At 48.6% G+C, this 27757-nt stretch overlaps 1 protein-coding gene across 1 annotated transcript; it reads left to right on the forward strand.

The window, feature by feature from the left end:
* Positions 1-167: 167 nt before the first annotated feature.
* Positions 168-27345, forward strand: Ppd3 (protein phosphatase D3). Its single transcript, XM_077674170.1, has 13 exons — positions 168-337; positions 449-618; positions 3353-3424; positions 3494-3641; positions 5398-5519; positions 8379-8444; positions 8509-8607; positions 14895-15000; positions 15441-15501; positions 18125-18206; positions 20010-20317; positions 24908-24989; positions 27021-27345. The coding sequence occupies exons 1-13, from the start codon at positions 199-201 to the stop codon at positions 27072-27074; spliced, it is 1509 nt and encodes a 502-aa protein (XP_077530296.1). The 5' UTR covers positions 168-198; the 3' UTR covers positions 27075-27345.
* Positions 27346-27757: the final 412 nt, after the last annotated feature.

The following is a 27757-nucleotide window of genomic DNA, read 5'->3' on the forward strand; positions in this document are numbered from 1 at the left end:
TATGCGAGCTAGGGGTGCGAGCTAGAGCGCTTACTTTTTGTGTTTTTTGTATGAAACAATGTTAACGTCAATAAATTGTTTTAAATAAATAATTATGCTATTTTAGTGTGCTTAATAAAAAGTTCATATTCCTTTGTTATGAATTATTGATCGACAGATGCGAATGTGCGCCGCGGCCGATATCAGGTTGCGTCGAACATGGCGGCGGTATTGGAGGCCTCCAGTGGCTCCGAAACCGAGTGTTTACACAAAAATGAATCGTACCCGCATGAATGTATGCCCGAGAAGGAAGAGCTCGCTGCCAAGTACAAGGAGCAAGCCAATGAGCACTTCAAAAGTAAGTGTTACTCGAGCGAGACCGGTCTGGACGAGCACATGTACTCGCCGGCACGGCGCGGCGTGCACGGGATCGGCTTTTCGTTCAGGGCGCTTTGTGGTCTCTTCGCAGAGCAAGAGTTCAACGCTGCCATCGAGCTCTACTCGAAGGCCATCGAGGTGGACCCGTATAAGGCCGTGTACTATGGGAACCGAAGCTTCGCCTACCTCAAGACCGAGTGCTTCGGCTACGCGCTCATGGATGCGTCCAAGGCGATCGAGCTCGACCGGACTTACCTGAAGGTGCGGCTTGTTCCATCCCGTTGTCCGACTGACGCAACCGCGCTGGCTCGAATATGCCGCTCTAAATCCGTAAAAATGTGTCGATTTACCTAAACTCTGCCCTGAAACTAGCGAGGCCGTTGCCGTTCGGCGTGGTTCGATTTTAAAATCACTTCGCATCTGCCTTCGCCAAGTTTTGTCGCAGATGGTCGTCCGAACTCGGCTGACGCCCCAGCCAGTTACTATTGTAGAAATGCCGCGAAAGAGAACGTCCGTGTCATTGCCATGCTTGGTGACCGATTAGAGCCGGTAGGTCCGCCGAACCGCCGGGTTGAATGGCGAAAGTTTTACAGCAGCAGTGTCTTGCTCGGCTGCCGCATTGTCTTAGCATTACGTGTTGTCATTGGTCCTACAGCGCCATTTTCGTCGTACTTCATCTTATCGCACCAGGCCAGCATTAGCTTTTCAACTTTAGGCAGCGCCGCAGCGAACGCAGCAGATAGTGGAGTTGAAACCGTTTAAAGAGCAACTTCTTTGTCTGTAAGCTTGAAGACACCTAACACATGAATACATACATATCTCTATATATACACCTATTCTGTCTTCCGGCAGAGAAGTAATATACCCGAAGAGGTCCCTAGAAAGCATGCATACTCAACTGTCACACAATTGTGACAATTGTGTGACAGTTCTAGAAGTATGCAGTAAAGATGTAGGACCCACTGCGGCAGGCATACGCATCCTTTGATAGGAGGCTGGAGTTATGAAGAACCAGTGAGAGTGTTTTTATTTTTTTATAGCTTCTTAAAGTGAGGCATTTCTTGATGCAAGGCCTCTTGATGTAGTCCGCAGCTTGGGTGGCTCTCTTTCTGACGGAGGCGGCGAACAGAAACACTCATGTGAACAAGATAAAAGTGCAATTCGAAATTCCCAGGTAACCCAAATTAATGCGGCGTCTTTCACTGTGGCGTAACTTCGACTTGTAAAACCACGATTTGTTGCGCAGATTAAAGAACAGCTTATTTGCACGGCACTCACTGTGCTGTGCAATTGATTAATTCTAAAAAATTGCAAAGGGGGAATCTCACACATTACTGGCTTTTGCTTCAAATTATAATTTTTTAAAATCTTGAAGCTTTCTGCTGTTGTCATAGTCACTAAAAATTTTAGTTTTCTTCGTCGTATGCCAGCAGTACTGTACAAAAAAGCTTGTCCACCCTTGGCAAACTGCAGCACCAGCACGAATTCATCTTAGGGATGCATTGCATCCACTCACTACACTGGTGCAGGGATCAATCAGTGCCTGCCTGTGCTCTCCTTCATTCATAATCCTCATTTTATGTGCCGTTTCTATGTTCAGTATGAACCAGCTAGTCCGACTTCGGACGTTAATTGTGTTCAGACGTAAATCAATCGTCACTTGCACCCTGGTGAGTGTCGTATCATTGGGCCTTTTTTCATGAGGTAGCAACAATAATTAAATTGCATTACATTGCACTCCATAGGTCACACATAGTTCTGCTCCGCAAAGTCCACTTACAACAAAACATCACAGAACCCCTACAACTACGACACACCATCGTACAGAGCCAAAGCTCCACGAATTACATCCGCCATCCCAGATCTTCTTTTCAAACTGAAGTTGAATAGCCTTGGTACCCGCCACTCTAGCTCAGCAGCTAAGGCGTTCTGCTGCTGAGCACGAGGATGCAAGTACGATTCCCGGCCGCGACTGCCGCTTTTTTGATGGAGGCGAAAAGCAGAAACGCCCATTTGTTCGAGATTTCGGCACACGTTAAAGAGCCCCAGGTGGTCAAAATTAATTTGGAGCCCTCCACTAAGGCGCGCCTCATCGCCTGTGAAGCGCCAGCACGTTAAACCCCGTAATCAAATCAATAGTCTTTGCTCTTACGTCTTCATCATCCCAATAACGTCCACTGCACGATGACGGCCTCTGCCATAGACTTCCAAACACTCCTGTCCTATGCTACTCAAATCTATTCTGTGCTCTTACATTTCTGTATAGATGGTTGCTGTAACAACCACATTGGTAATGCTATAGCAACCGTTCGTATTGCTAGATCAGCCCGGATTTCGGTAACCGCAAAACAAAATTTTGCTTGAAGCTCTCATGTGGAGCTTTATGCGAGTAGTAGTTGTGAGGCGAGATTCCGTTCCTCTGTGAGTACAAGCCTGGCACCTCCTGTACACACCCAGTGCTATCTATGTGCTTCCTTCAAACACTGCTCCTACTGTTTCGATGAAATGCTTAACGAACCCCACTGTTCGATCTCAGTAACCTGGGGGTAGAACCGCTGGTTTTGGCTCAAACGACCGCGGTTCAAGCCCCAGCAGAGCCAGAAATTTTTGAAAGACTCGGGATGTGCTCTCTCTCTCTCTCTCTCTCTCTCTCTCTCTCTCTCTCTCTCTCTCTCTCTCTCTCTCTCTCTCTCTCTCTCTCTCTCTCTCTCTCTCTCTCTCTCTCTCTCTCTCTCTCTCTCTCTCTCTCTCTCTCTCTCTCTCTCTCTCTCTCTCTCATCTTTCTTTTGTTCTTTCTTTTTTGCTGTGAAATGTTCTCTTGGCTCAATTCGTGAATAAGAGTGATTTGGTATCCTGTAGGGTCTGTTCAGGGGTGGGGTGCGTCATACCAGCATGTCTAACTTTCTGCATCGCCTGGAAGTGCCTGTCTTGTACCTATCTCGGGAAGGATTATTGCCGGTTGTGAGGTGTCCGCTAAGCCGACGCGACAACACAGGGCTACTACAGGAGAGCAGCGGCCTACATGTCCCTCGGCAAGTTCAAGCAGGCCCTCAAGGACTTTGAGGCGGTGAGTGGCAGGAGCGCGGCTGCCGAGCGAGTTCTGGGCAAGACCCGTGACGATGCGCCCCTAATGCAGGTGACGAAAGCCCGGCCTCAGGACCGCGACGCCAGTGCCAAGTACAATGAGTGCCTCAAGGTGGTGCGGCGGATAGCCTTCGAGCGGGCCATTGCCGTGGACGACTCCAAGAAGTCCGTGGCCGACAGCATCGACATTGAGGCCATGTGTAAGGCCTTTTCGGGCAGTGCCCATTGCCAAGCTTCTTCGATGCGTGAGGGCAGGCAAAGGGGAATTTTGAGCGCACCAAATAGGTGATCGAGTGTAGCTTGGTGGTGTCTGACAGTGAGTCATCATCATCATCATTGGCCTTTCTACACCTACTCCTGGGCAAAGGCCTCTCCGCACAGATCTCCAGTTATCCCGGTCCTGTGCTAACTGCGACCAATTTATCACCGCAAACTTCTTGATCTCATCTGCCCATCTAACTTTCTGCCGCCCCCTGCAACGCTTGCCTTCTCTAGGGATCCACTCGGTTACCCTTAGTGGCCAACGGTTATCTTGCCTTCGCATTACATGCACTGCCCATGCCCATTTCTTCTTCTTAATTTCTACTAATATGTCCTTAACACGCGTTTGTTCCCTGACCCACTCCGCCGTCTTCTTGTCTTATAATGTTACACTTATCATCTTCCGTTCCATCGCTCGCTGAGTCGTCCTCAATTTAGGTTGAACCCTCTTAGTGAGCCTCCAAGTTTCTGCCCCGTAGGTGAGTACCGGTAAGATGCAGCTGTCGTACACTTTCTTCTTCAGGGACAATGATAGGCTGCCATTAATTATCTGAGAATGCCTGCCGAATGCACTCCACCCTATTCTTGACAGTGAGTGTTTGATGCTTACTACCCCCTTCAGACTGTGTCTCCCATCGCAACAGTGCTCAGACAGTACTTACAGCTTCTCATGGGAGTTGGGTCGATGTTGCCATGAGCAAACAAGGACTTGCTACAAAGTGGCATTTTGTACACAGCTGCGTTTCTTTTGCAGGCTGACATGATTTTTTTAGTGTTGGATGGTCTGTGTTTTGTGGCTGATGCTTTTTCCTTAACCTAGCGTCCTCCATAACAATGCCCCACCTGCAGAAAGGGTGGCTTCCTCACGTGGTCTTCATTACGAAAAAAAAAAAAGAGAATTAAAGGTGGAGGGAACCCTTTTAGAAATGTAGGTCACATGCTGACTGTAGGGGTGGAGCATAACAGGTATAGTAGACGAAAGTTAGAAAAATACAACCGTGAACATTTGATGGACGGCTCAAATTGGCGTGTTCGTGTGGGCACTGCTGCAGAAAATTATTTAAAATGGAGCCTTGAAAACAACTGTTGGAGCGAATTAAATGTAATAAAACGGCCAGTCATTTGGGGACAGCTGTCTTGCATGAAGCTCGAATTCCTCTTAGTTATGCTGTTACAATACTGAAGGCATTATCCGAGCTGCTTATTCAACAAGAGAGCGCGACTTTGACAACGACACAAAAGAACGACAGGAAAAGCGCTCATTGTTCCTTTATGTCGTCGTTGAAGTAGCACTCTATTTTTCAATCATAGTGCACTAACTTGCCCAACAGCTGGGTTTAATGTACTTATCGAACATTTGCGGAGCACCTGTGTCCTATAAGAAGAGTGGTAGCTGTATCTTGTGTGAGGTGAGAGTTGAAACACCAATCACACAAAAGTTCCCCCCCTTTCATAGTAAAACTGCATTTCACACCTCCGGCACAGCCGTATTGTTCACATATATTGTAAGAGCTAAAGGTCTGCCTTCCTTTTGTCCTTTTGTTAATAGTCAAAAGGAAGCGTCCCTTGCCGCACACTTTGTACTAGCAGCGACTTGTATCCTGGCATAGACATTAGCCAATCCAATTTCACAGTGGGAGTCTCAGCTTTTGTCCTCTTACAAGGCGCGCTTGATTCACTCCGCATTGCGTGCAGGCATCGAGGACGACTACCGGGGACCCCAGCTGCAGGACGGTCGGGTGACCCTGGAGTTCATGCGGGAGCTCATGGAGACCTTCAAGGCGGGTCGCAAGCTGCACAGAAAGTACGCCTACAAGGTGAGCGCCCCTTTCCTGTGCTAGTCTGGAGGGGAAAGAGAGGCACTGTCGGGAAATTGGTTCACAGTTTTATTTCGTATACTCCGGAACAAGTTAAGAATGGCAATAGCTCATGTATGGTATCACTCCGCCTAACCGACCAACCCGGATGTCAACGGGTGCGCGCGTTTTGAAAGGAGATTGCTATAAATGCGTAACATCGTCTGCCTTTTCTCACTTAGTTTGTTTGTCGTCGCTGCAGTAGTTTATTAAGCATATTAAGTCTAAAAAAATCATGAGAACAGCTCGTGCCATCTTCAAAATATTCCCAGAAACGCACTACTTGCACTGCGCGGAGTAACATACGGCTGTGGTGATAAGGTATTGCTGTTCCTAAGTTGTATCCGAGTATAAAGAACTTTTTTTATCTTGTAATGGGCAAATTTTACCTGGTTAAAACGAGGTTTTAAGTACATTGGTTTCTGTAAGGACTTTCAAGGTGAATTGCATATTGCCTTCATGGGAACAGGTTAAGCGCCAGGCACAACTGGAGGAAGTAAAACAGACAGGAAAGGGGCGCACTAACAACTGAGCTTTATTCGTTCCGAAAGCGATTATAAAGGCACGAAAAAAACACCATGTGACACTAGCTGCACCACGTGTGGAAACGATTGCAGCTGCCGCACTCGCTTAACTAATCATCCAGATAATCCACCTCACTCGAAAGAAGGTCAACTGAAGGTTTGCTGACACATCGGTCCCCCGTCTTTTTTATGACGTAGGCCTCGAACACTTCCCGTTCTTCTTTTTTGCGATATGAATGCATCGTTTCCACACGTGGTGCAGCTAGTGTCACATGGTGTTTTTTTCGTGCCTTTATAATCGCTTTCGGAACGAATAAAGCTTAGTTGTTAGTGCGCCCCTTTCCTGTCTGTTTTACTTCCTCCAGTTGTGCCTGGCGCTTAACCTGTTCCCATGATGAAGTACCAACTAGCTCGCATCGACACATTAATTCAGTTCATTGCATATTGCCCGTTATGCCCATTGTTTTGTTAAAACCCGTCTCTTTATAACGAGGTTTACCTGTATTTAGTTTCGTGGGTAGGTTAAAAAGATGTTTTTAATGGCTGGAGTGGAGCAAACTGAGTTACCAAGTTTTTTCCAATTGAGCAGAGCTGTATTTTTTCATCAGTGCACCCATAGAGCACTTTTAAAGAGACCCTGCAGTACTCGGAATGTATTTTGGGCGAAAGTCTATTGTCCCAGCAATCTCCTTCCGCAAGAATTATGAAAATCTGTTCACTATCATTGAAACTACGTGCAATGAGAAATCGCGCATAATTGTTCCCTCTCAACTCGACCGCAAACAACACAACGAAAGCTGTGCACTCTCTCCCAGGGAGGGGGGCGACTCGCAGCGTTCTCTTCGGCGTCCTTCGATATATCACAGGCCGGGGAGTTTTCTCCTTTTCTCCGCAACATGGAGGGGTCTATTTCCGGTCTGGTGCCACAAAAAAGCAGGCATGGCTGCCTGCTCGCAAGCACGCGCTGAGGCTGGTAGGGCGTTTTTGAAGCAATAAACGTTTGTTGTCAAGTGGTCTCATTTAAAGGGGAGCATTGAGTCCGTCACTCAAACCCCGCATGCACTCAAAACACAGAAGAAATGCCAAAACTGCACGCACAGGTTCAGGCATAGAGGAGGTTGGTACACAGCACCGACGACTGCGGTTTGTCACAGGGAATGCGAGAAATAAGCCAGAAGTTGAACAGCAACAGCCAATAGGACAGCCATGGCTGCTGTGACGTCGTTTAGGCCATGCCAGGTGTGCATAATTAGAAGAACTGAAGAGAACACGGTTGGTTTTCCCGTGTCTTTCACAGCGATTTGTGCGCTCGCCACTTCACGTGCACGTGTAATATTTGGCTCAAGTATTCCTAGCAGTGTAATATAAATGTCGCGTAGGTTTACTTGCACTGCTGAAAGAGTGTTACAGGGTCCCTTTAAAGGGACCCTGCAACACTTACCATCGACTACTAGTAATGTATTTTGGGATAAAGTCTATTGTCCCAGAAATCTCCTCCCGCAAGAATTATGAAAATCCGTTCACAATTAACGAAACTACGCGCGATGAGAAATCGCGCATAGTCGTTCCCTCTCAACTCGACCGCGGCCAACGCGACGAAAGCTGTGCGCTCTCTCCCGGAGAGGGGGGCGGCTCGCGGCGTTATCTTCGGCGGCCTTCGATATATCACATGCCGGGTAGTTTTCTCCTTTTCTCCGCAACGCAGAGGGGCCTATTTCCGGTCTGGTGCCACAAAAAAGCAGGCATGGGTGCCTGCTCGCAAGTGCGCGCTCGGGCTGGTAGGGCGTTTTTGAAGCAATAAACGTTTGTAGTCGAATGGTCCCGTTGAAAGGGAAGTATTGAGCTCATCACTCAAACTCCGCGCGCACTCAAAACACAAAAGAAACGGCAAAACTGTGCCTACAGGTTCAGGCATAGAAGAGGTTCGTACACAGCGGTGACGACGACGGAAATGGGAGAATCTAGCCGCGAAGTTGACCAGTGACAGCCGATCGGGCAGCCATGGCCTATGTGACGTCCCTTAGGCCATGCCAGGGGTTGCATAATGAGGACAACTGAAGAGAGAGCAGTTGGTTATTCCGCGTGTTTCACATCGATTTGCGCGCTCACCGCTTCACGTGCACGTCTAATATTTGGCTCAGGTATTCCTGGCAGTGTAATCTAAACGTCGCGCAGGTTTACTCGCACTGCTCAAAGAGTGTTGCAGGGTCCCAAAGTTCCTGTGTGTCGTGAGTTAATTAGCAGCTTGCTTCTTAGTGGTAGTGTGGCTGGCTGGTCAACCCCATTTTTTCCGCAGATGCTGGTTGATGCCAAGGCTCTGTTCGAGTCCCTCCCGAGTCTAGTAGACATCTCGGTTCCCAAGGTAACAGAGGATATTCTCGTGTGTGGTCGGTTGTTTTAAGCCCACCTCTGTGCGTTCGCCGCAGGACTGCAAGTTCACAATATGCGGGGACATTCACGGCCAGTTCTTCGACCTGATGAACATTTTTGAGCTCAACGGGCTGCCGTCCGAAACAAACCCATACGTATCCTTTCGGTTTGGAAGATAGATCACTGGGATGAGAGGTGACCAGTGACGTTTCATCTAGAGGTGTGCGAATATTCAAAGCTTCAAGTATCCTGCAAATAGCGTTTTTCTCTTTAATTTGATTTGCATTGAAGTTTTTTTTTTTTTACCATTTTCTTATCAAGAAGTAGCGTATGAACACTTAAGAGTGTTGAGTCCCAACCGCCTAAGTTATCTGCTTTTTTTTCTTTGTAGCTATGTTTTAGCACAGTTAACACAATTTGCACAGGACCGGTAAAATTCGAAATCTACGGGACAGGCCCTTGCCCTGCAGTGCAACGTTACTAGAATAAACTCAGTTTGAAAGCTCCGCCGGAGAGGCGAGCCGCGTGGCGGTCGCGAGAACTAGCGGCGCTGCAGTCAAGTCTTGCGCTACTCCCGGCGCGTCGTCTGCTTCGGCGGCGGGAGGCCGCTGCAGCCGACCGCGGCGGGCCGCCGCGCAGACGTACCGCGGCAGCTTTCTAATACTGCTGTTGCTAAACTTAAACATCGATCATCTTTACAGTCAACTAGCTTAAACGCCTTCGTCCTTCTAGTCGATGTTACCGCATCATATTTGTGCACTGCTTAAGGGGAGGCGCGGGTCTTGGAATCCCGAAATTAGGCCAGAAAATCGATTTTTAGAAATCGCCATTTTCGGAAAGTAGAGCTATTTTTCTACCGGTTAGCAAAATATCCAGACCCAGGAGTACGTATTTGAGCCATAATATCAATTTATAGCACCGACGCCCGCTAAAATCGGCCACGATTCGACGCGAAAATATCATTTTTTCGACGACTCGCCCCTCGGGTTCTACATGCCCCACGGCGTCCATCTTGGTCTCATTCGAAAGCGCGTCTTTTCGTTTTCAATTCCCCGCCAGAACCACTCCGTTTCGTCCATTGGTTGCGAGTAAAACCGGGGTAGAAAAGAGACGGAACGCGCCGCCCAATTGGCTACTGACTGCACGTGACCGCAGGGCGCAACCTCATTGGCTGGGCGCCGTGGGTCGTCTGCTCGGCACTCTGATCACAGTGCAACGGCTCATGTATTCATCTATGCGAGGACCGGCAAAAGCCCCGCATGGCGTAAAAATAAAGTAAATATGTCTATCGATAACTGAAAGGAAGAACTAGCAGTATTAAAAGCGCCCGGAGTACGATTTTCTGCGTGTCTGACGACGACTTTTCGCGAGAACGGCGCCGAGACGGAGGTAGGCTTAGCGCCCCCGCGGGCTGCCGAGACGATAGCGTAGCGATATGATTACGCCTGCGGGGGCACTAAGTTGCGTCTATCTTTCGATCAGCAGCAAATAGAAAGAAAAGAAATGATAAAGTGGAGGATGCCGCACGCCGACGTCGCAAGGGAAGTGTGTTCATTCTGTTATCAACGATGCCGCGGCGGGTCGGCCCGCACTCCGGCGCGCGCTTCCTTGTCGGCAGGTTACCATATAGATGAGCGATTTGGGAATTATAAATGCTCGCACTGAGCACAATGTGCGTTAGTGACGTGATATACGAGTAGATTAGACCGAAAACGTGGTTATCCCACCTAGCCAAGCACATGCACGTTACAGAACGGTGGCGGGCATTCCGTTAGCAGCCCCTTCGCTGCAACTCATTTCACGCGATGCAAATCCGATTTGATTGCTACAAATGAAGCAGTAACATAACAAAATAAACGTTTACAACTGTGGTGCACGATCGGCACCTCAGCCCTAGTCGCCAAAGAGTGACGGCGCGCTGCCAACAGCATAAAAATTGAAGCAACGTTCTGGCTTTCCTTTTGTTCAGTTTTTCTTCCAGGTGCCATCTGTAGACAGAGGATTTCATAATTTTCCCACCAGCGGATTCCAGCAAACTTGGTATGCTCTTGTTGAGCGAAAAGCGAGCTACATTCTAGAACCTTTCTTTTTTTCATATGCTCAATAGATAAAACTGTCACTTGTAGTAAAACTTCAACTGCGATTTTCTCAGCTTCCCTTTTTTTGCATATGTGCCTAGCCTTACAGGGGTTTTGAGGTAGTTTTTTTTCAAAGGATTTCTACAAGTGTTATACCGTTGAATTCGGGATAAAATGAACTGCATGCTGAAGCTATTTTAATTGGCTCATTTTGCCTCAAATAAATGTTATGAGTTATAATTAGAGGTCATTAAGTTTTCAGAAAACTGTACTTGGCATAATTTTATTAATTCTATCCAATCAACTATCTTTACAGGAATATAAATAGCTTCAGCATGCATGGCAGGTCTTAAGCTACACATCCATACCATTTATTTTAAGAAAAATTTAATAAAAAGTTCCTTAAAGGCCCGTAAGAAATTACTTAATTAGGCTCTAGTGTTTTCTTTATAACTCAAAAAATAATTATACCACTTGAAAACTAATTACATATTTGAAATGAGGAAGACAAAACACATATGCACAGTGATTTTCATTGTCACAGACCAATTAATAAAAAAGTTCATTTCAAGACCCACGTCTCCCCTTAAGTGGAAATGCGTTAGGTCGCCTGTATGCACTTACCTGCGCGCGCAGCTAATTGGGACGGTCGGCCTATATTTGAACTGTCTACATTGCGTTTAACTTCATGTACGGTAGCTTCTAAGCCAATTACCCTTCTCAGCGTAGTTTTTATAACTACTGCGCCGTCTTACCTCGACCAAAGACGACCCAACGAGTTTGTGAAAGCAGTGCCGCTTTATAAGTGCCTTTATCTCCACGCGGCAATAGGACAGTTTTTCTGAATCTCGTCGGTGCAAGGTCCCGTTAACCAGCTTCCGATGTAGAGTTCCTATGCTCAACTTTCATATTCTGCCGGGCTGGTCCCACCTCATCTCGCCTTTGTGCACTCTGTGGTGCATACGAACATTAGATCACCAAAGATGAAATTTCGCTTTACAGTTCTTACGCTCAGTTTATCTGTGACAAACGCACTCGAATTTTGTGAGTTCACATTAAAGCTTGAATCCGAAATTTAAAGGTGCTCATGGTACGCCTGAATTCACAAGGTTCTTTGACCACCATTTTGATGTCTTGAACTCAAGAAATCCGTTCAGCTGGTCATACAAGACACATCTCCGAAAGACGAATCAGGCTTCAATGAAGCCTTTTTTTTGAAAAGGCTGAATTGTGCATAACATGACGCAAGGATGCAAAAAAAAATCACTGTTTGAGGGCCTCAAGAACACTGTATTTGCAGGACTGTATGCACGGTCTCAGCACCTTTTGATGGGTTTGTGGCGACGGGAAGCTGCCGAATTCGCTCACGCTCAAGATGTCTCAATACCACATCGAAACATTTTTTGGTTGCGTAAAAAGGAAAGGGCGGCTAAAACAACAGCCCTACTGCCTGTTAATTTACAGCTTCCTACAAGCGTCTTTTTATTAGAACAGAAGTTGCATCATCAGATACTGGAAACTCCTCTCGCGATATTGTGACTGATCTCTGCCCCTCAGGTGATGAAAACCTCGTTGAAACGCCAACAGCTTTCGCCTTGTTAAGAAGATCATCGCGGTTGCAGGTACTTTATGATGATAACTATAACACCCAGCGGGTCGACTTCCACACAAGCCTTTCGCTTGTTCTCTGTGCAGTAGTGCTATATACAGCAGTATTTGGGGCACGGAAAGTATATGGAGGCACATCCCCCAATGAATACTGCACTACACTGATGTCCACTGAGCTTCCAGAAGTCGTTTCTGCGGAAACAAACGGTGGTCTCGTGGCTCAATCAAAATACGTCTTGAAATTGCGCCGTGTCGTAGAAAAAGGGTTTAGTGTTTACAGGTTTAATGCAAATTAGCAGCAATGGTTAATGTTCTACACGTTTAATGCAGCCGTTATATGCAAATAGTGAGCGCCAATAGTGGAGGTGTTGACAGTATTGTTTGAACAAATATTACTTGCTGAGTTGGAGCCTCATCTGTTGAACTGCGATGCATTCGGCAATCACATTTAAGTTTTGTCGAAGTAGATTGCCAACGTCTATTTAATAATCAGGTTCAGCCCATTCCGACTGAAATCAACCGAAAAACTTGCACGCACAGCGGTGTATGAGCACAGCAGACAAAGACTATTATTTCGTAAAATATGCTAAAGGCAGATAAGAACCAGCATTGAAGAAAGCTGGCTAGCTAGTATGCCTTCGTATTTTTTGCGGTTTTTAAGTGTGTGCGTTTTGTATAAGTCGCCTCATAGCCTACGTTGTGATAAATCAGGCAGTTTTTTTTTAATTGGTTACTCTTTTATCGTGTGTAACTTTTTTCTTTTGAAATTGTGTAAACCCTGGGGTGAATAAAGTTTGTGTACCGTTTGTTGCTTCCTCCGTGTGCCTCTCTTCTGGAACGTTTCGAGCAAATATGCCTTACACCGTGAACGGCTGAATGAGTGCTCGCTCATATGTAATCGCGTACGGCACATATGTAATTCTGTAAACAGCTGCTTTGGGAGGCAGTAATCTGTTGTTTTAGCCACCCTTTTCTTTTTACGCAACCAAAAAAGTTTCGATGTGGCATTGAGTCGTCTTGAGGGTGAGCGATTTCGGCAGCTTCCCGTCGCCACAAACACATCAAAAGGTGCTGACACCGTGCATACATATAAGTTGTCCTGCAAATACAGTGTTCTTGAGGCCCTCAAACACTGGTTTTTCTTGTGCATCCTTGTGTCATGTTATGTACAATTCAGCCTTAAAAAAAAAAGTCCTCATTGAAGACTGATTCGCCTTTCGGAGAGGTGTCTTGTATGACCAGCTGAACGGATTTCTTGAGTTCAAGACATCAAAATGGTGGTCAAAGATCCTTGTGAATTCAGGCGTACCATGCCTTTAAATTGCGGATTCAAGCTTTAATGTGAACTCACAAAATTCGAGTGCGTTTGTCACAGATGAACTGAGCGTAAGAACTGTAAAGCGAAATTTCATCTTTGGTGATCTAATGTTCGTATGCACCACAGAGTGCACAAAGGCGAGATGAGGTGGGACCAGCCCAGCGGATATAAACGTTGAGCATAGGAACTCTACATCGGAAGCTGGTTAACGGGACATTGCACCGACGAGATTCAGAAAAACTGTCCTATTGCCGCGTGGAGATAAAAGCACTTATAAAAGCACTGCTTTCACAAACTCTTTGGGTCGTTTTTGGTCGAGGTAAGACGGCGCAGTAGTTATAAAAACTACGCTGAAAAGGGTAATTGGATTAGAAACTACCGTACATGAAGTTAAACGCAGGCCGCGGCGGCCGCTTTTCTGATGGAGGCGAAAAGCAAAACCGCCCGTGTGTACGAGATTTCGGCGCACGTTAAAGATCCCCAGGTGGTCAAAATTAATCCGGAGCCCTCCACTACGGCGCGCCTCATCGCCTGCGTTGCGTCGGCGCGTTAAACCCCACAATCAATCAAGTTAAACGCCATGTAGACAGTTAAAATATAGGGCGACCGTTGATTCTTAGCTAGCCAATGAGCTGCGCTTCCAGGTCAGTGCATACAGGCGACCCAACGCATTTCCACTTAAACAGTGCACAAATGTGATGCGGTAACGTCGACTAGAAGGACGAAGACGTTTAAGCTAGTTGACTGGAAAGATGATAGATGTTTAAGTTTAGCAATAGCAGTACTAGAAAGCTGCCGCGGTACGTCTGCGCGGCGGCCCGCCGCGGTCGGATGCAGCGGCCGCCCGCCGCCAAAGCAGACGACGCGCCGGGAGTAGCGCAAGACTTGACTGCAGCGCCGCTAGTTCTCGCGACCGCCGTTTGGCCCACCCTCCTCCGCTGGCGGGGATGCGGAGCTCCGAAACTGAGCTTATTCTAGTAACGTTGCTGCAGTGGGCGTAGACAGGCTGCTGATGATGATGATGACGATGATGTTTTAGAGGCTGTGTACTCACGAAATCAAGAATATTTGCATTCAATGCAGTCAATTTTTACTCTTAGTATGCAGTTTGCAGCCCCAAATTTGATATTTGCACAGCTGTACTTTTCTGCCATTGCGTCAGTTTTTACATTATCCTCGTTTCGCTGAAGAATGATTTGAAGTTGGTCTTTGGTGACGTTTCTGGACAGCTCGTGTCAGGTGGCAAGGGGATAATGGTTCTGCTACCTGAACTGCCCTTCAATGTTGTACTATGCTTCTGGGGACCACCTTCACTGTCGCTTTCCACGGCAACTACCACATCTCGCCCTGCACTTAGGTTTGATGGGACTTGTCTCAAGTGTTGCGCTGTCTTGCACTTTGGTCGAGTGACGGCCCTTGACTGCTCCTCCCTGGCCAGCTGTTCAACGGGGACTTTGTGGACCGGGGGTCCTTCTCCGTGGAGTGCATCTTCACCCTTCTTGGCTTCAAGCTGCTCTACCCGAACCACATGTACATGTCGCGAGGTGAGACGCTGTGTCCTTGCAAAGAGTCTCGTTTACCTTGGCACTTTGGTTGAAAAAGGTGGGAGGTTCAACTTGAGCTTTAAATGGGCGAGGCTGTACTTTTGAGTCATTGCACATTTTATCCCCTTGGTAGTTATTGCAGCTAAGGGGTTGTGGAGTCCTTCTGTGGCTGCCGTCCTCTCTCTTTCAATTGTCAAGCGCTTTAGCAGTCTACCCGTGGGCTGTTTGATGACTCCCTCTGAACTCTTGCAGTGTTTGTGGCTAGTATGTGGCTAGTGGCTAGTATGGTTTGTGGCTAGTGTGCAGTTGAGGGAATGGGATGGGGAGAGTTTATCGAAGGTGTTACACCAGTAGTCCTTCAATTGCAGATGCCGTCGCATGCCCTGAGCGATTGCCCCTGTGTCTTGATTGAGCTCGTGTCGTTTTCCTTGGCTGTGCAGGGAACCACGAGAGCCAGACCATGAACCAGATGTACGGCTTCGAGGGGGAAGTCAAGGCCAAGTATCCTTTTTAGATGCTACTGCATCTCATTCACTCGCCTTGTCTCTGCATCCGGCGGCGGTGGCGTTGTCGTCGGCGTCCGCCCATCCCCCATTTTCCTCACCACGCGAGCTGCGCTCTCCGCTGCTCACCCCCTCTCCTCTCCGATAGCGAACACTCTCGCGAGGGGGGTTAGATTGGATTCGATTGGCTTGGCTTGGATTGGATTGGATTGGATTGGATTAAAGTGGGTTGTGTTGCATCATAGCCGCGGCAGATGCACTGGCGCCGGCGCGGCCCCTCACCGTTATGCGCGCTATAAAACGCGGTGCCTGCGCCGCTCCGCTCCGTCGTTCCAGCGTCGTTCCTCCGCTGTCCAACGCTGCAACGTGAACCCCCTATGGGTCGCATCTACACAGGGGTTCCCGCGAGGGGAGGTGGGAGTTTTTCGGCTGGGAAGCGGGGCGGCTTTGGTACTCCACTGTAGCTTATACCCCTGTCACTTGGCAGATTGAATGACATTTAGAGCAAATGTGCTCTAAATGTCATTCACTCTGGATGTCATTAACTCGTCGCTATACGAGAATACCGAATGACATTTGAGGCGAATGACATTTAGCGGCTAACTGAGGTTCGGGAGCTCATTCAGCAGCCAAGTGAGTAGCCTCGACAGCAGTGGCGCTTCACTAGGGAAGACAGTTCAGTAATCAACCAAAGAGTACTGTTTTTTAAAAACTGTTAGTAAACATATGCTTTCCCCTTCATGTTGTTTTTCAAATAAAGGAAGACCAACAAGTACTACTGACAAAAAAGAAAATCTCGTCCCCAATGCGTGCGCTACCGTAATACAGCTGCTTTACGGACTTGTCTCAGCTTGTGGTGTCTGCTGATGTCACCTAACCACTGATTTCCTTATTTTTATTTTTTTTAAATAATCCTTTGTTATGTTTTTAAAAAATACTATTTATAAAAACATTCTAGATAGACTTGAAATATAACTTTGTGGTTTTGCGAGCTCGCTAATCGTCACTGCTATCACTATCAAATGACATTTGTTTTGCCATGTAGACCCGCACGGCCAAACCGAATGTCATTAACAGCTAATGTCATTCACTTTGAATGACAGATTTGCCGTGTGAAATCGGTATTTACGCTAATAGGGCATGATAGGAGATAGGTGGTCACCTGTGCTGTAGGTTCAGTAGGCACTTGGGTAGGAGGTTCTTGTCACTAGGGTGGAGCAGCAATTTCTGTAGTTTATTTCACAAGCTGCTGACACCTCAGTGGACGCTGCATTGGTCTCAACAATTCGCTCACTGGGCACACCTAATGGACCATGACATTCTGTAGTGGGCACTTGGGCCCAGTTGCGCGAGCTGCACCTTACCGGTACTCACCTACGGGGCAGAAACTTGGAGGCTCACTAAGAGGGCTCAGCTTAAATTCAGGACGACTCAGCGAGCAATGGAACAGTAGGTGATAGGTGTGACATTAAGGGGCAAGAAGAGAGCGGAGTGGGTCAGAGAACAAACGCGTGTTAAAGGCATGTTAGTAGAAAACAAGAAGAAGAAGAAGAAATGAACGTGGGCAGGGCATGTAATGCGAAGGCAAGACAACCGTTGGTCATTAAGGGTAACAGAGTGGATCCCTAGAGAAGGCAAGCGTGGCAGGGGGCGGCAGAAAGTTAGATGGGCAGATGAGATGAAGAAGTTTGCGGGGATAAATTGGTCACAGTTGGCACAGGACCGGGGTAATTGGAGATTAATGGGAGAGGCCTTTGCCCTTCAATGGTCGTAGATAGGCTGATGATGATGGGCGAGGAAAATGTCCTTTTAATGCCCCAATGCCTATTGTCGCTTTTCTTCATGGTGAGTTAGGTGCACTCAGTGGGTGGACTGTTGATAACAGTGTAGCATCCACAGCGGTCCACCCAGCTTGTGAAATGAACAGTAGAGTTGAAGCACTGATTCCTGGGCAAACTTGTGTGCTTCAGTTGAAATTTGTTTTTTTGTTTGATAAAGATGAAGTATCAACGCTTTTGTGTTCCTGGGACATCAGAAACATTGCGGCTCTGCAGTGACCTAACTTTTTGTGGTGGCCACGAGAAGTTGCAAATTATAATGTGGTTTTAATGGCAGGATTGAAGCCCTTTGCCAAAGTGACTGCGCGTCATCGTTGAACCTAAAATAGGGCAGTTCTACTCTGAGCAAGAGCATGTGGCAATTTTAGCCCCTCATCAGATGTGGGCATTGAAATGTGTACCATGTGCGTGCCGTCCAAATAGGGGCTACCATCTAGTACTTGCAGACAACGGCCTGCCAAACATGCACGTAGAATGGCTAGCTGTGCAGAAAGCTATGACAAAGGAATGTTTGAGTCGCATCGTCACTTGTACCTTCACCCTGTGAGTATTCGAACACTCGTTGTAGTGCCACCTCTGGTTCCTCATGTTGCAAACACCTCAAATTTTTGTTCCTGACGTCTTAAAGCAGAGAGATTCTTTTGTCTGGTGACCAACTCTAACGTTGTCAGTGAGGACAAAAATTGTGGTTCGGCATGCGCTCCCAAGCCTTGCAGTCTACAGCAGTCTCATCAGCTTTTCTTCACGTCCGCAGTTCCCAAATCCTTGACTCTGAATGCTCAGGTACACCCCCAAAATGGCCGAACTGTTTACAGAAGTGTTCAACTGGCTTCCACTGGCACATCTTATCAACGAGCGTGTCTTGGTACGTAGGCGTGATGTTTCCTCTCAGTGGAGGGCCACGAACGTTGTGTCATTAGTAAACAATTGCTTAGTATTCTTGGCAAGTGTGGAGGAGTGTAATAGGGTGACACACAGTCTGCTCGTACTAGAATGTGGCATCTACTAAAGACGGCATCTGCGTCTCGTCGGCTGTTAGGGCTGTGCTCGGAGAAATCCAGCATAACCTGGAGGAAATCTAGTTGCGTCAACCTTTAAGTCTTCAAAGCTGGCTTTTAAAGTCTGAGCCTTGAAAGCCCAGTGGCTCACAATGACTGTGTTCGCTTGTAGAGATGCCGCCACTACCAGAATTCTTCAGAATACAGTCGACGACCGATTATTCGTACCCTTAAGGGACCGTGAAAATGTCCGAAAAGTAAGGCAGTCCGAAAAAGCAAATGTGCCTTCCAAAAGCTCAATGTCCTGGTGCCAGGAAAAAGTCGGAATAATCGAGCATGTCCGAAGAAAAATCAGCCATCAACTGTACGCCAGTTGTGGAACTCCACCTCAGAATGTGGCCCCCCTTCTTTCTACAATGGTTAGAGCAGCAACACCTGCTGGTGAAAAAACAAAAAACAAATAAACAAACTTCTGACAGCTGATAAAATGCCTGCAGAATTTCGGAACATCGTAAATCTTCACTTAGTGATAAAACGAAAGGAGGCAATTTTAATAATTGGAAAAGACTTCAGACGGTTTGATTACCATGCCAAACATTGCAGTGCGTTATATGTAGCTCAAATTCCTATTCCTGCCAACCCATGGTGGCACAATGCTTACACTGTTCATCATGGGGAAAAATCGGAGGATGCTTTTTATCCAATTTGGGGAAAAAAAAAAAACTGGCATTGTTGTTGTGTGGTACAGAAAATGACTGTAGCTGTAAAGGAGTAAACAAAAAACTCATTTGAGTTTGTGCGGGAATTCCACCTGAGTCTCCAGGGTAATAGCCCAGTGTGTGACAGCCACGAAGAATTCTGATTTTAGGGAAGCTGTTACATGTGTGGCGCCGGTCTCCTGTCAAAGTTATTCTCACCGGAAGATGAAAAAACGAAAGCAAAGAAAGAGACGCCAATACAATGAAGCAGTAAAGACATCTTTAGTAAGTAGCGACAGTATTTCACCTTGAAAGCATGTGAACAGACTTGCCATATTTTCACGCGTATAACCCGACCCTGCATCTAATCGGCACGCCCACTTCCAACTCCGAAAAAGAAGAAAAAAAAACTTCGCGTATTGTCCGCACATTTGATACAGGAAAGGCTGCACCAAAGCTACTGCTCAAGCAACACATCACATGCTATGTAGACAGAAAAAGTGTATATTTAGCAAGCAGAGTACACTGACTGCAAGGTGAAAGTCACAACTCGCTTAGTGTCACTGCTCTCGCTGGAGCTATCGCTTCAGCCGCAGTCCTCACTGTTGTACACAAGATTATCTTCGGTTCCATCCATGTTTTTTGTGATGCAGCATTTTTTGGAGCTTTTAGTGTTAATCCGTGAGGCTTAGTCAGTATTACTGCATGAGAGCTTCACGGCACAACATGCATTGCCGTGAAGCTGCACTAAAGGAAAAACCCCGCATATTATCCGCACCCATACTTTGCCACTGAAATTTTCACATTTTTGGTGCGGGTTATACGTGCGAAAATACGGTAAGTACCTGAATTTTTTAATGCAAGGGCTTTGCGGGTAGTTTAGTAACTCCATGCGCTGAAGACCCCTGGCTGCTTCCTTGTTACGTTGTGCCACCAGGGAGCGTTTCTGACGGGATGTTCGTGTGCATGCAGGTGATGCACGGGGGCCTGTTCTCAGACGACAGTGTGACGCTGGACGACATCCGCAAGACGCCCCGCAACCGGCAGCCCCCCGAGGAGGGGGTCATGTGCGAGCTGCTCTGGTCCGACCCCCAGCCGCAGGATGGGCGGTCGCCGAGCAAGCGCGGCGTGGGCATCCACTTCGGCCCCGATGTGACGCGCCGCTTCCTGGAGCGCAACCGGCTCGACTACGTGGTGCGCAGCCACGAGGTCAAGGCTGACGGATACGAGGTCGCCCACGGGGGAAAGTGCATCACCGTCTTCTCCGCACCAAACTACTGGTCAGTCGGTGGGGGACAGTTCAGTGGAGCTTCAGGCTAACATATCGCCGTCATCATCAGCCTGTCTATGCCCACTGCAGGGCAAAGGCCTCTCCCGTAGATCTCCAATTATCATGGTCCTGTGCTGTGACCAATTTATCCCCGCAAACTTCTTGATCTCATCTGCCCACCTAACTTTCTGCCGCCCCCTGCAATGCTTGCCTTCTCTAGGGATCCACTCTGTTAACCTTAATGACCAACGGTTATCTTGCCTTCGCATTACATGCCCTGCCCCCGTTCATTTCTTCTTCTTAATTTCTACTAACATGTCCTTCACACGCATTTGTCCCCTGACCCACTCCGCTCTCTTCTTGTCCCTTAGTGTTACACCAATCATCTTCCGTTCCATTGCTCGCTGAGTCGTCCTCAATTTAAGTTAAGCTAACACATTCTAGAGGGAAATCTGTCACTGTAGTCACATGCCGTCATGGGGCGTGCACTGCCTTAGCGGCTGGAAGCATTCCTTACTTACTTGGCCAGGATTGCAACTTGCCTTTCTCTGGCTTCTGTCAACCAAGACAACAACAGGGGCAGCATTTTTTTGTTGTTGTTTAGGCTGCAAGAATCTTTTAAAAGGACAGCCAAGTGGTTTGTATAGATTACAGTCTGCACCCATTACAATGCACCCTCTTAATCCGGGAAAATATGTCTGCTGTATCCGAGAGAGAGAGAGAGAGAAAAGACTTTATTGAAACACATCCTGCGTGTTAGGAGCCAGCTCGACCGCGCAGGGCTCATAGCTGCTCCCTAGTCTAACTTATAGATTTCTATAAGTCCGGGTGTAGACCTCGAGGCTTCGTGCCCGCCTTGCTCGGGCTACTTGAGCTCCCCGTCCACTTCCTCCCCTGTCTGGGGTCGGTCGTGTTTGGGTCGCTCTTTCACCTTTGCTTGGCTAAGGCCGCTTCGAGCCGCTGGATGACCCTTCTTTGGTGGTTGATGTCCGTCGAACACACACACTCGCGCACATCCGGTGGGTACGTGTCTCTCGAGCACTGCACATTGTCCCCCCCGTCGCGCACTTCACTTTCACACCCCCACATGAGATGGGATAGCGTCGCTGTCTCGCGTTTGCACACACTACACGTAGCGTCCTTGAACAGTTCCGGGCACATGTGGCGCGCCAGCGCCGGTGTCAGCACGGTTTCCGTCTGTAGTTGTCGAAACCTGACTGCCTCCGCCCTGGATAGTTCCCTGTGTGGGGGCGGAAAGGCTTGCCTCTGGTCGCGGTACCATCGCAGGACCTCGCCGTAGTCGGTGATGGGTTCTGCGTCTTCTTCCTCGTTGTGGTCTTGTTCGCTGGGGTCCGACGGGGCTTCCGCCACGGCTCGGCACTTTGCGAGTTCGCGAGCCGCGGCATCTGCCTCTTCGTTGCGATTGCCGATGTTGGTTGCCAGCTCCCTGCCTGCGTGGGCCGGGAGCCATTTCAGGGCTACGGTGGACCGGATGGGTGCCGTCCCTGTTTCTGCGATCTTGGCCGCTGTCTTCCACACCACGCCGCGGGCGAAGTTGCGGATGGCGGTCTTCAAGTCGCTGAGGATTGTGGTCGTTCCCGGGATGCGGAGGGCTGCTGAAATTGCAGCCTCCTCCGCTCGGCTTGCCGCCCGGGTGCGGACCGTGCTGGCGGTTAGCAGTTCCCCGGTGGATGCTTGAATGGCCACCGTCGTGAAGGCGTCTCGCTTTCCGCGACACTTGGCCGCGTCCACGAAGATTGCGTTGGCGTCTTCTTTGTACTGCCGGGCAAGCGCTAGAGCGCGCGCCGCCCTTCTGCCCAGGTCCCTTTCCGGGTCGGTGTTCTTGGGCAGGGGGTAGACGACGAGTCGCCTGACCACTTCGTCCCGTAGCGGCACAAGGTCGGCGTCTCCTGGTCCGTTGTGGATTGTGTTCGTAGGCTCCTGGGTTTCGCCAAGGGGTTTCAGGCCCGCTCTCGCGAGCAGCCTTCTGCCCACTACCGTGCTGCCCAATCGCGTCAGTTGAGACGTTCGTTGCGCCTCACTGATCTCTGAGAGCGTGTTGTGTGCTCCCAGAGCCAGCAAGGCCGTTGTTTTGGTGCCGTGCAGCAGCCCGAGGGCTCCCGCATATGCCTTGCGGATGGCGGCGTCTATCTTCTGCCTCTCCGCATTTGTCCATCGGTGGAAAGCCCCCGCGTATGCTGCGTGGCTGATCACGAACGCCTGCAGCAGATGCAGGAGACTTCCTTCTTTCATTCTTCGTGTTCGGGAGGATATCCGCTTCACGAGTTTCGTGGCGATGCCCATCTTTGTGACGATGTGCTTCGTTGCTGTACCGTTGGTTTGCACCCCGTCCACGAACATGCCGAGGACTCTCAGCCCCGGTACGTGCGGAATGGGTTTCTCGTCGCTTGTGTGGACGACGATGTTCTTGGCTGCTTCTTCCGCGGCCTTCTTTCGATGCCTTCCGGTTGGCGGCATGATCAGGAGCTGGGATTTCTGCGGCGAACACCGGAGTCCCGTGCCCGAGAGCGCGGTCTCCACGGTGTCCACCGCTGCTTGGAGGCTGGCTTCGATGTTGCTGTCGCTTCCGCCCGTCACCCAAATGGTGATGTCGTCGGCGTAGATGCAATGTTTGGTGTTGGAGTCGAGCTTCTCCAATCCTCTCGCAACCTCGATCATTACCAGGTTGAAGAGGAGTGGAGATATCACTGAGCCTTGCGGCGTGCCCACACTGCCCAGCGTGCGCTCCTCCAGCTTCTCGCCTCCGACTTCCAGCCGAGCTGTGCGGCGCGTGAGAAACGATCTTATGTAATCGTAGGATCTTCTTCCTAGACCAAGCTTCGATACCTGAGCCAGGATCGCCGAGTGCTTGACTTTATCGAATGCGCTCTGCAAATCCAGGCCCAGGATTGCTCTGTTGTCGTTCTTGGGCGCACCTCCGGGGGGGTCCAGGATTTCTCGTTGCAGTAATATCATGGCGTCTTGGATGCCGAGCTTGGCTCGGAACCCTAGCATGGCGTCGGGGTAGAGTCCGTGCGTCTCCAGGTAGCGGCTCCATCGGGTGTTCAGGACGTGTTCCAGCGCCTTGCCCACGCATGACGTGAGCGAGATGGGTCTTAGTCCCTCGATGCCCGGTGGCTTGTTGGGTTTCGGTAGTAGGACCGTTTTGGCGGTCTTCCATGCTTTTGGTATCCGAAGTATGCAGTATTTGAACAGGGGAAATGGGGGGAGTGGGAAGGGGGGAGTATATGTGCGTAAAGTGGGAACTTTGACCAGTATTGCATATACATGTTCTTTCTACACACCTGCAGCATCTCTGTACAGCATTCATGTGGGGGAAAATACCGTATTTACTCGCATAATGATCGCACCCCTGAAGTAAGCCGTCAAAATTATTTTTTTTTATTTCCCACGCAATGAACGCACCCTGAACTTGCCGCAGCAGTATGTCATATTGTGTGCCAAGTCTAGCTGATGATGGTCGTGCTTACCTCTGTTTCCTTCCCTTTTAAAGCAGACATGGCTACGTTATTGCCGCAGTATATCAGCAAGCATGCGTTTAATATTGATGAGTAAGAAACTGTCACTAAATGCACATAATATACTCAGAAAAAAAAAATGTGCTCAGCTTGCTGCGTCGGCCCCCATGTCTGTTTTGATGTCCCACACTGTGATAGCGGCAGCCACTTATTGGTCGACCTGTTGTCATTTCGCAGCAGACTCGTTCCGGCGTGTTCCGTAATTCATGAAAACACTGCATTTCGTGACACATTGCAAAGCGGCTGGCAGCGCTGTGCAAAGTTTTTATTATGCTTTTATTTATAATTTTTATTATGTCCATGAGACCTATCGTAAAAATTTTGACCCACAACTTTCTTGCGTTTTCTGTGCTGAAAAGGTTTTTGCAAAAAATTCACCCCGTGTAATGAATGCACCCCTAAATTTACATCAAATTTTTTGGGAAAAAAGTGCAATCATTACACGAGTAAATACGGTAATCGCCTAATGCTGTTTTCGAGGCTTAGCACTGGCACTTGCAAAAGGCCTAGCACATATGGTCGAGTGCGTAGAGATGCACGCTAAGCCGAGGAAATAATGCAAATTCCTCGAGGCCAGCAGAATTAGCCCAATTCTTTTCAAACCCTTCGTGACGAGGCAGGCTTACCCACAACTGTTTGTCAAACAATTCAGATCGCTGCTTGACGTTCCCCCAAAGCAGCTTCTGCATTTTTAATCATCTAGTCAGAAAAACAACTGATATGAAATAATCTGATAAAGGACAGCTGTGAAAGTTGGACCAGTTGGACTTCGCATGGCCAACAGCAGATTGCACACAATGGATGGGAACCATCCCCCTGCTTGAAGTGTTTTTTTACCTTTTTCATCGAACGGAAGAGGAACAGTGCATGTGTGGAAATAATAAATGCCGAACATCAGTGGCCCTGTGTTCTTTATGGCATAAAAAACTATGACAGTGGCATACTCAACCACCGGGTGGGTGCACCCCTTCGCGTATTCAAAAGCGCTGTTCTGTGTATTCGAAAGTGCTGAAACGGTGTTTGTCAGCTCGTTCCTTGCCTGTTGTGATTTTTCTGTGCAGTGACACCATGGGCAACAAGGGGGCCTTCATCACTATGAACGGCGGTGACATGAAGCCCAAGTTCACCACGTACGAGGCTGTGGTAAGCCACTTTCTCCTATTCAAGGCATCATAATCATCATCATCACCGTCATCCATCGTCATCGTTGACGTTGTCGTCATCAGCAGCATACTTATGGGTGCAGCAAAGACCTGAATAGTTACACTGCGTTAAGGGACAGGTGCTCACTGCTGCGTTGGTTTGAAATGTTTGCTGTGCCGCGAAGCCTTCGGTCTCCTAACACTACCAAGGTTGTGCATGAAAAAAGCCACACGTTTAAGGTGGCAATATGTGAGGGGAAACAGCATTCAAAGCAGGCCTGGTCAATATCTTCGTGCCCCCCCCCCCCCCCCCTTTTTCTTGGTGTTTTCTGGCAGTTCAGAGAACCCACAAGGGGTTTGTGCATCGTCCGTTATTAAGAACCACTGGTCTGAACTAAATCAATTTGTCTTCTACCAAAAAGTGTCCCTTAGGCTCGCTTCCCTTAGTGGAGGCCTGAATTACTTTTCTGTGGGTGCGGCAACCTTGATAGCTGCAGCTCACTGAAGTTAGTGGGGCTCTCATTTTTACGGCCGAACTCCTGTTGCAGACGGCTCGATTTAAAGCATCTATAAATGAAACACCAGGCAGTTCCCCCAAGGGTGCCCACACAACTCAGCATTTGAGCCGTTCCTGTGGTGCAGTTTGAAATTACTTGGGGTGCTTCTTGAATGTATGCAGCTGTTTCAGGGTTCTGAGAAAACTTCTGAGTGTACTAAAGGGAACCTAGGCTATGGTTCTGAGGTTAATAAAGCTTCCTTCCTTCCTTCCCCCCCCCCCTTTTTTTTTTTTTTAGGAACGGGACAGTTATATTTTCTTGAAGTGCTTGATGTGCCTTTGGGGAAACCCATTGTGTAAAGTTGGCTTTCCTGCAGTGTGTTTTGGCACGACAGCGAACGCCGTCGGTGAGGCGTAAAAAGCTTCGCTTTAGAATAATACAGTCAAACCCGACTATATCGAACCCGTTTACATCGAATTATCCTCTATATCGAACTATTTCTGCGCACAGAATGTATTCTATGAGAATGTATGGCAAAAATTACGCTTATATCGAACAGAAATAGCAGCAACTACCGATATATCGAACGCCAGCGGCGCAAAAGTGCCCCCCCCCCCCAAGTTGGCTTTCCCTCGCGGCAGAGGAGAAACCCGCCGCACACCCTCGAAACGTGGTTTAGCCCTGCGGTTCCTGTGGAGCTCCTTCACCTCGCTCTTTGTTGTGGAAGTGTTTACAGAGCTCTCGGAGTTTCCGGACGCCGTTGATGGATCAACGGCCGACGAGTTCGTAAGTGTGGATGACTGTGTCGCGACCACGGGGTAGCTCAAAAACGAAGTTTACGTTTCAGACGGTGCACCGAACTCAAGCAGCTACGAGGAAAACGACGAAGAGCCTTTGCCTACAGCCTCAGAAGTTATTGATGCGCTCGCGCTAGTTCGTCGTTTCTGCGCGAAGGTGGAAGGTTGCGGGCTCAGCTGCTCCGACTCCTTGGACAATGTAGAAATGTGCGTGCTTTCGCAGGCAGCGAAGCTGCCTAAACAGAAGAAAATTCAGCACTACTATGTGCGGAAGTGAGTTTGTTTCATTAATAAAGTGCTTTCATAAACGGTAGGTGCTTTTATGCTGTCCAATTCTTCAGAATGCATATATCGAATTATGCCATATATCGAACTCGCGGGCGTTTTTTTGCGAGTTCGATATAACTGGGTTTGACTGTAGTTTGTTGCTGCAAAATTTAGTTTTTGTAAAATAGTAAAAAATGCTGCAAGATTTAGTTTTTAGTTAGTTAGGCGAGTTGGTTTAGATTGATGATGGAAAAAGGCACGGGAATGACGACAGCACAGAATAGACAATACAGGACAAAGCGCATCATTCTGTATTTTCTATTCTGCGCTGTCGTCACTTCCGCACCTTTTTCCATCGTGGTTTTCAAGGCTGCGTAGCTGTGTTCCCTCGAAAGGGCTTTTTGTCGTCATCAGCGCGTGCCCCAGCAATGTCACTCAACGCTCACCAATGCTGTTGTGGTGTCCTCGCAGCCCCATCCGAACATCAAGCCCATGGCGTATGCCAGCAGCCTGCTCGCCCTCTGAGCCTGGCTGGGCCTCGGCTATCTCCCTCTGCCGACCGAGAAGAGGAGCACCTCGAGAATGCACCTAGCTGACGGACGACCGGCACCGGCTGTGCGCGAGCAGGCCAGAGAGCAGCAGCAACGGTGGCCACACTTGCCAGAGGAGGAGGAGGGCTGTGCCCTGCCCTGCCTTGCTGCTGACAGCGCCCTCTCTCTCTCTCTCTCTCACGGACACTGATTTGTACTAAAGAGCTGCTGCTGCTGCTGTTGGAAATACAGTGCGTGCAACAGTTCGGAATGCGTGCTCGTTTCAGTGGGGCAGCGGTGATGCAAAGGCTCATTGTGGGAATCGACGCTGCTACCTCCACCCATGGACACCACTCACCAGCCATTCTAGGGTGCACTTAGTGTGAGCACCTCTGTTTGTGTATCTATCGCACTGTGATTTTGACTTTTTTCGTAAATAAGGTGGTTTGGTATCTCTTAGGTCAGTTTAGGAGTGGGGGTCTAATACCCCTGTCACACGGGCACTTTCAATCGCGATTGAGTCGATCTGGATCAAACTCAATCCGGATCGGGCGGCTGCTACACGGCAGTTTCAATCGCGATCGAGCTCAATCCCGCTCGAACTCAATCCTGGTTTCTCAAGCGCGATCGAACGAAAGCGGCGATACTCTCGCCCCCGCTCCGTAATGGCACAGAAGG

The sequence above is a fragment of the Haemaphysalis longicornis genome, unplaced genomic scaffold (assembly GCF_048455015.1).
Source record: "Haemaphysalis longicornis isolate Haplotype H1 unplaced genomic scaffold, Haemaphysalis longicornis Haplotype H1 scaffold_6, whole genome shotgun sequence".
Lineage (NCBI taxonomy): Eukaryota > Metazoa > Arthropoda > Arachnida > Ixodida > Ixodidae > Haemaphysalis > Haemaphysalis longicornis.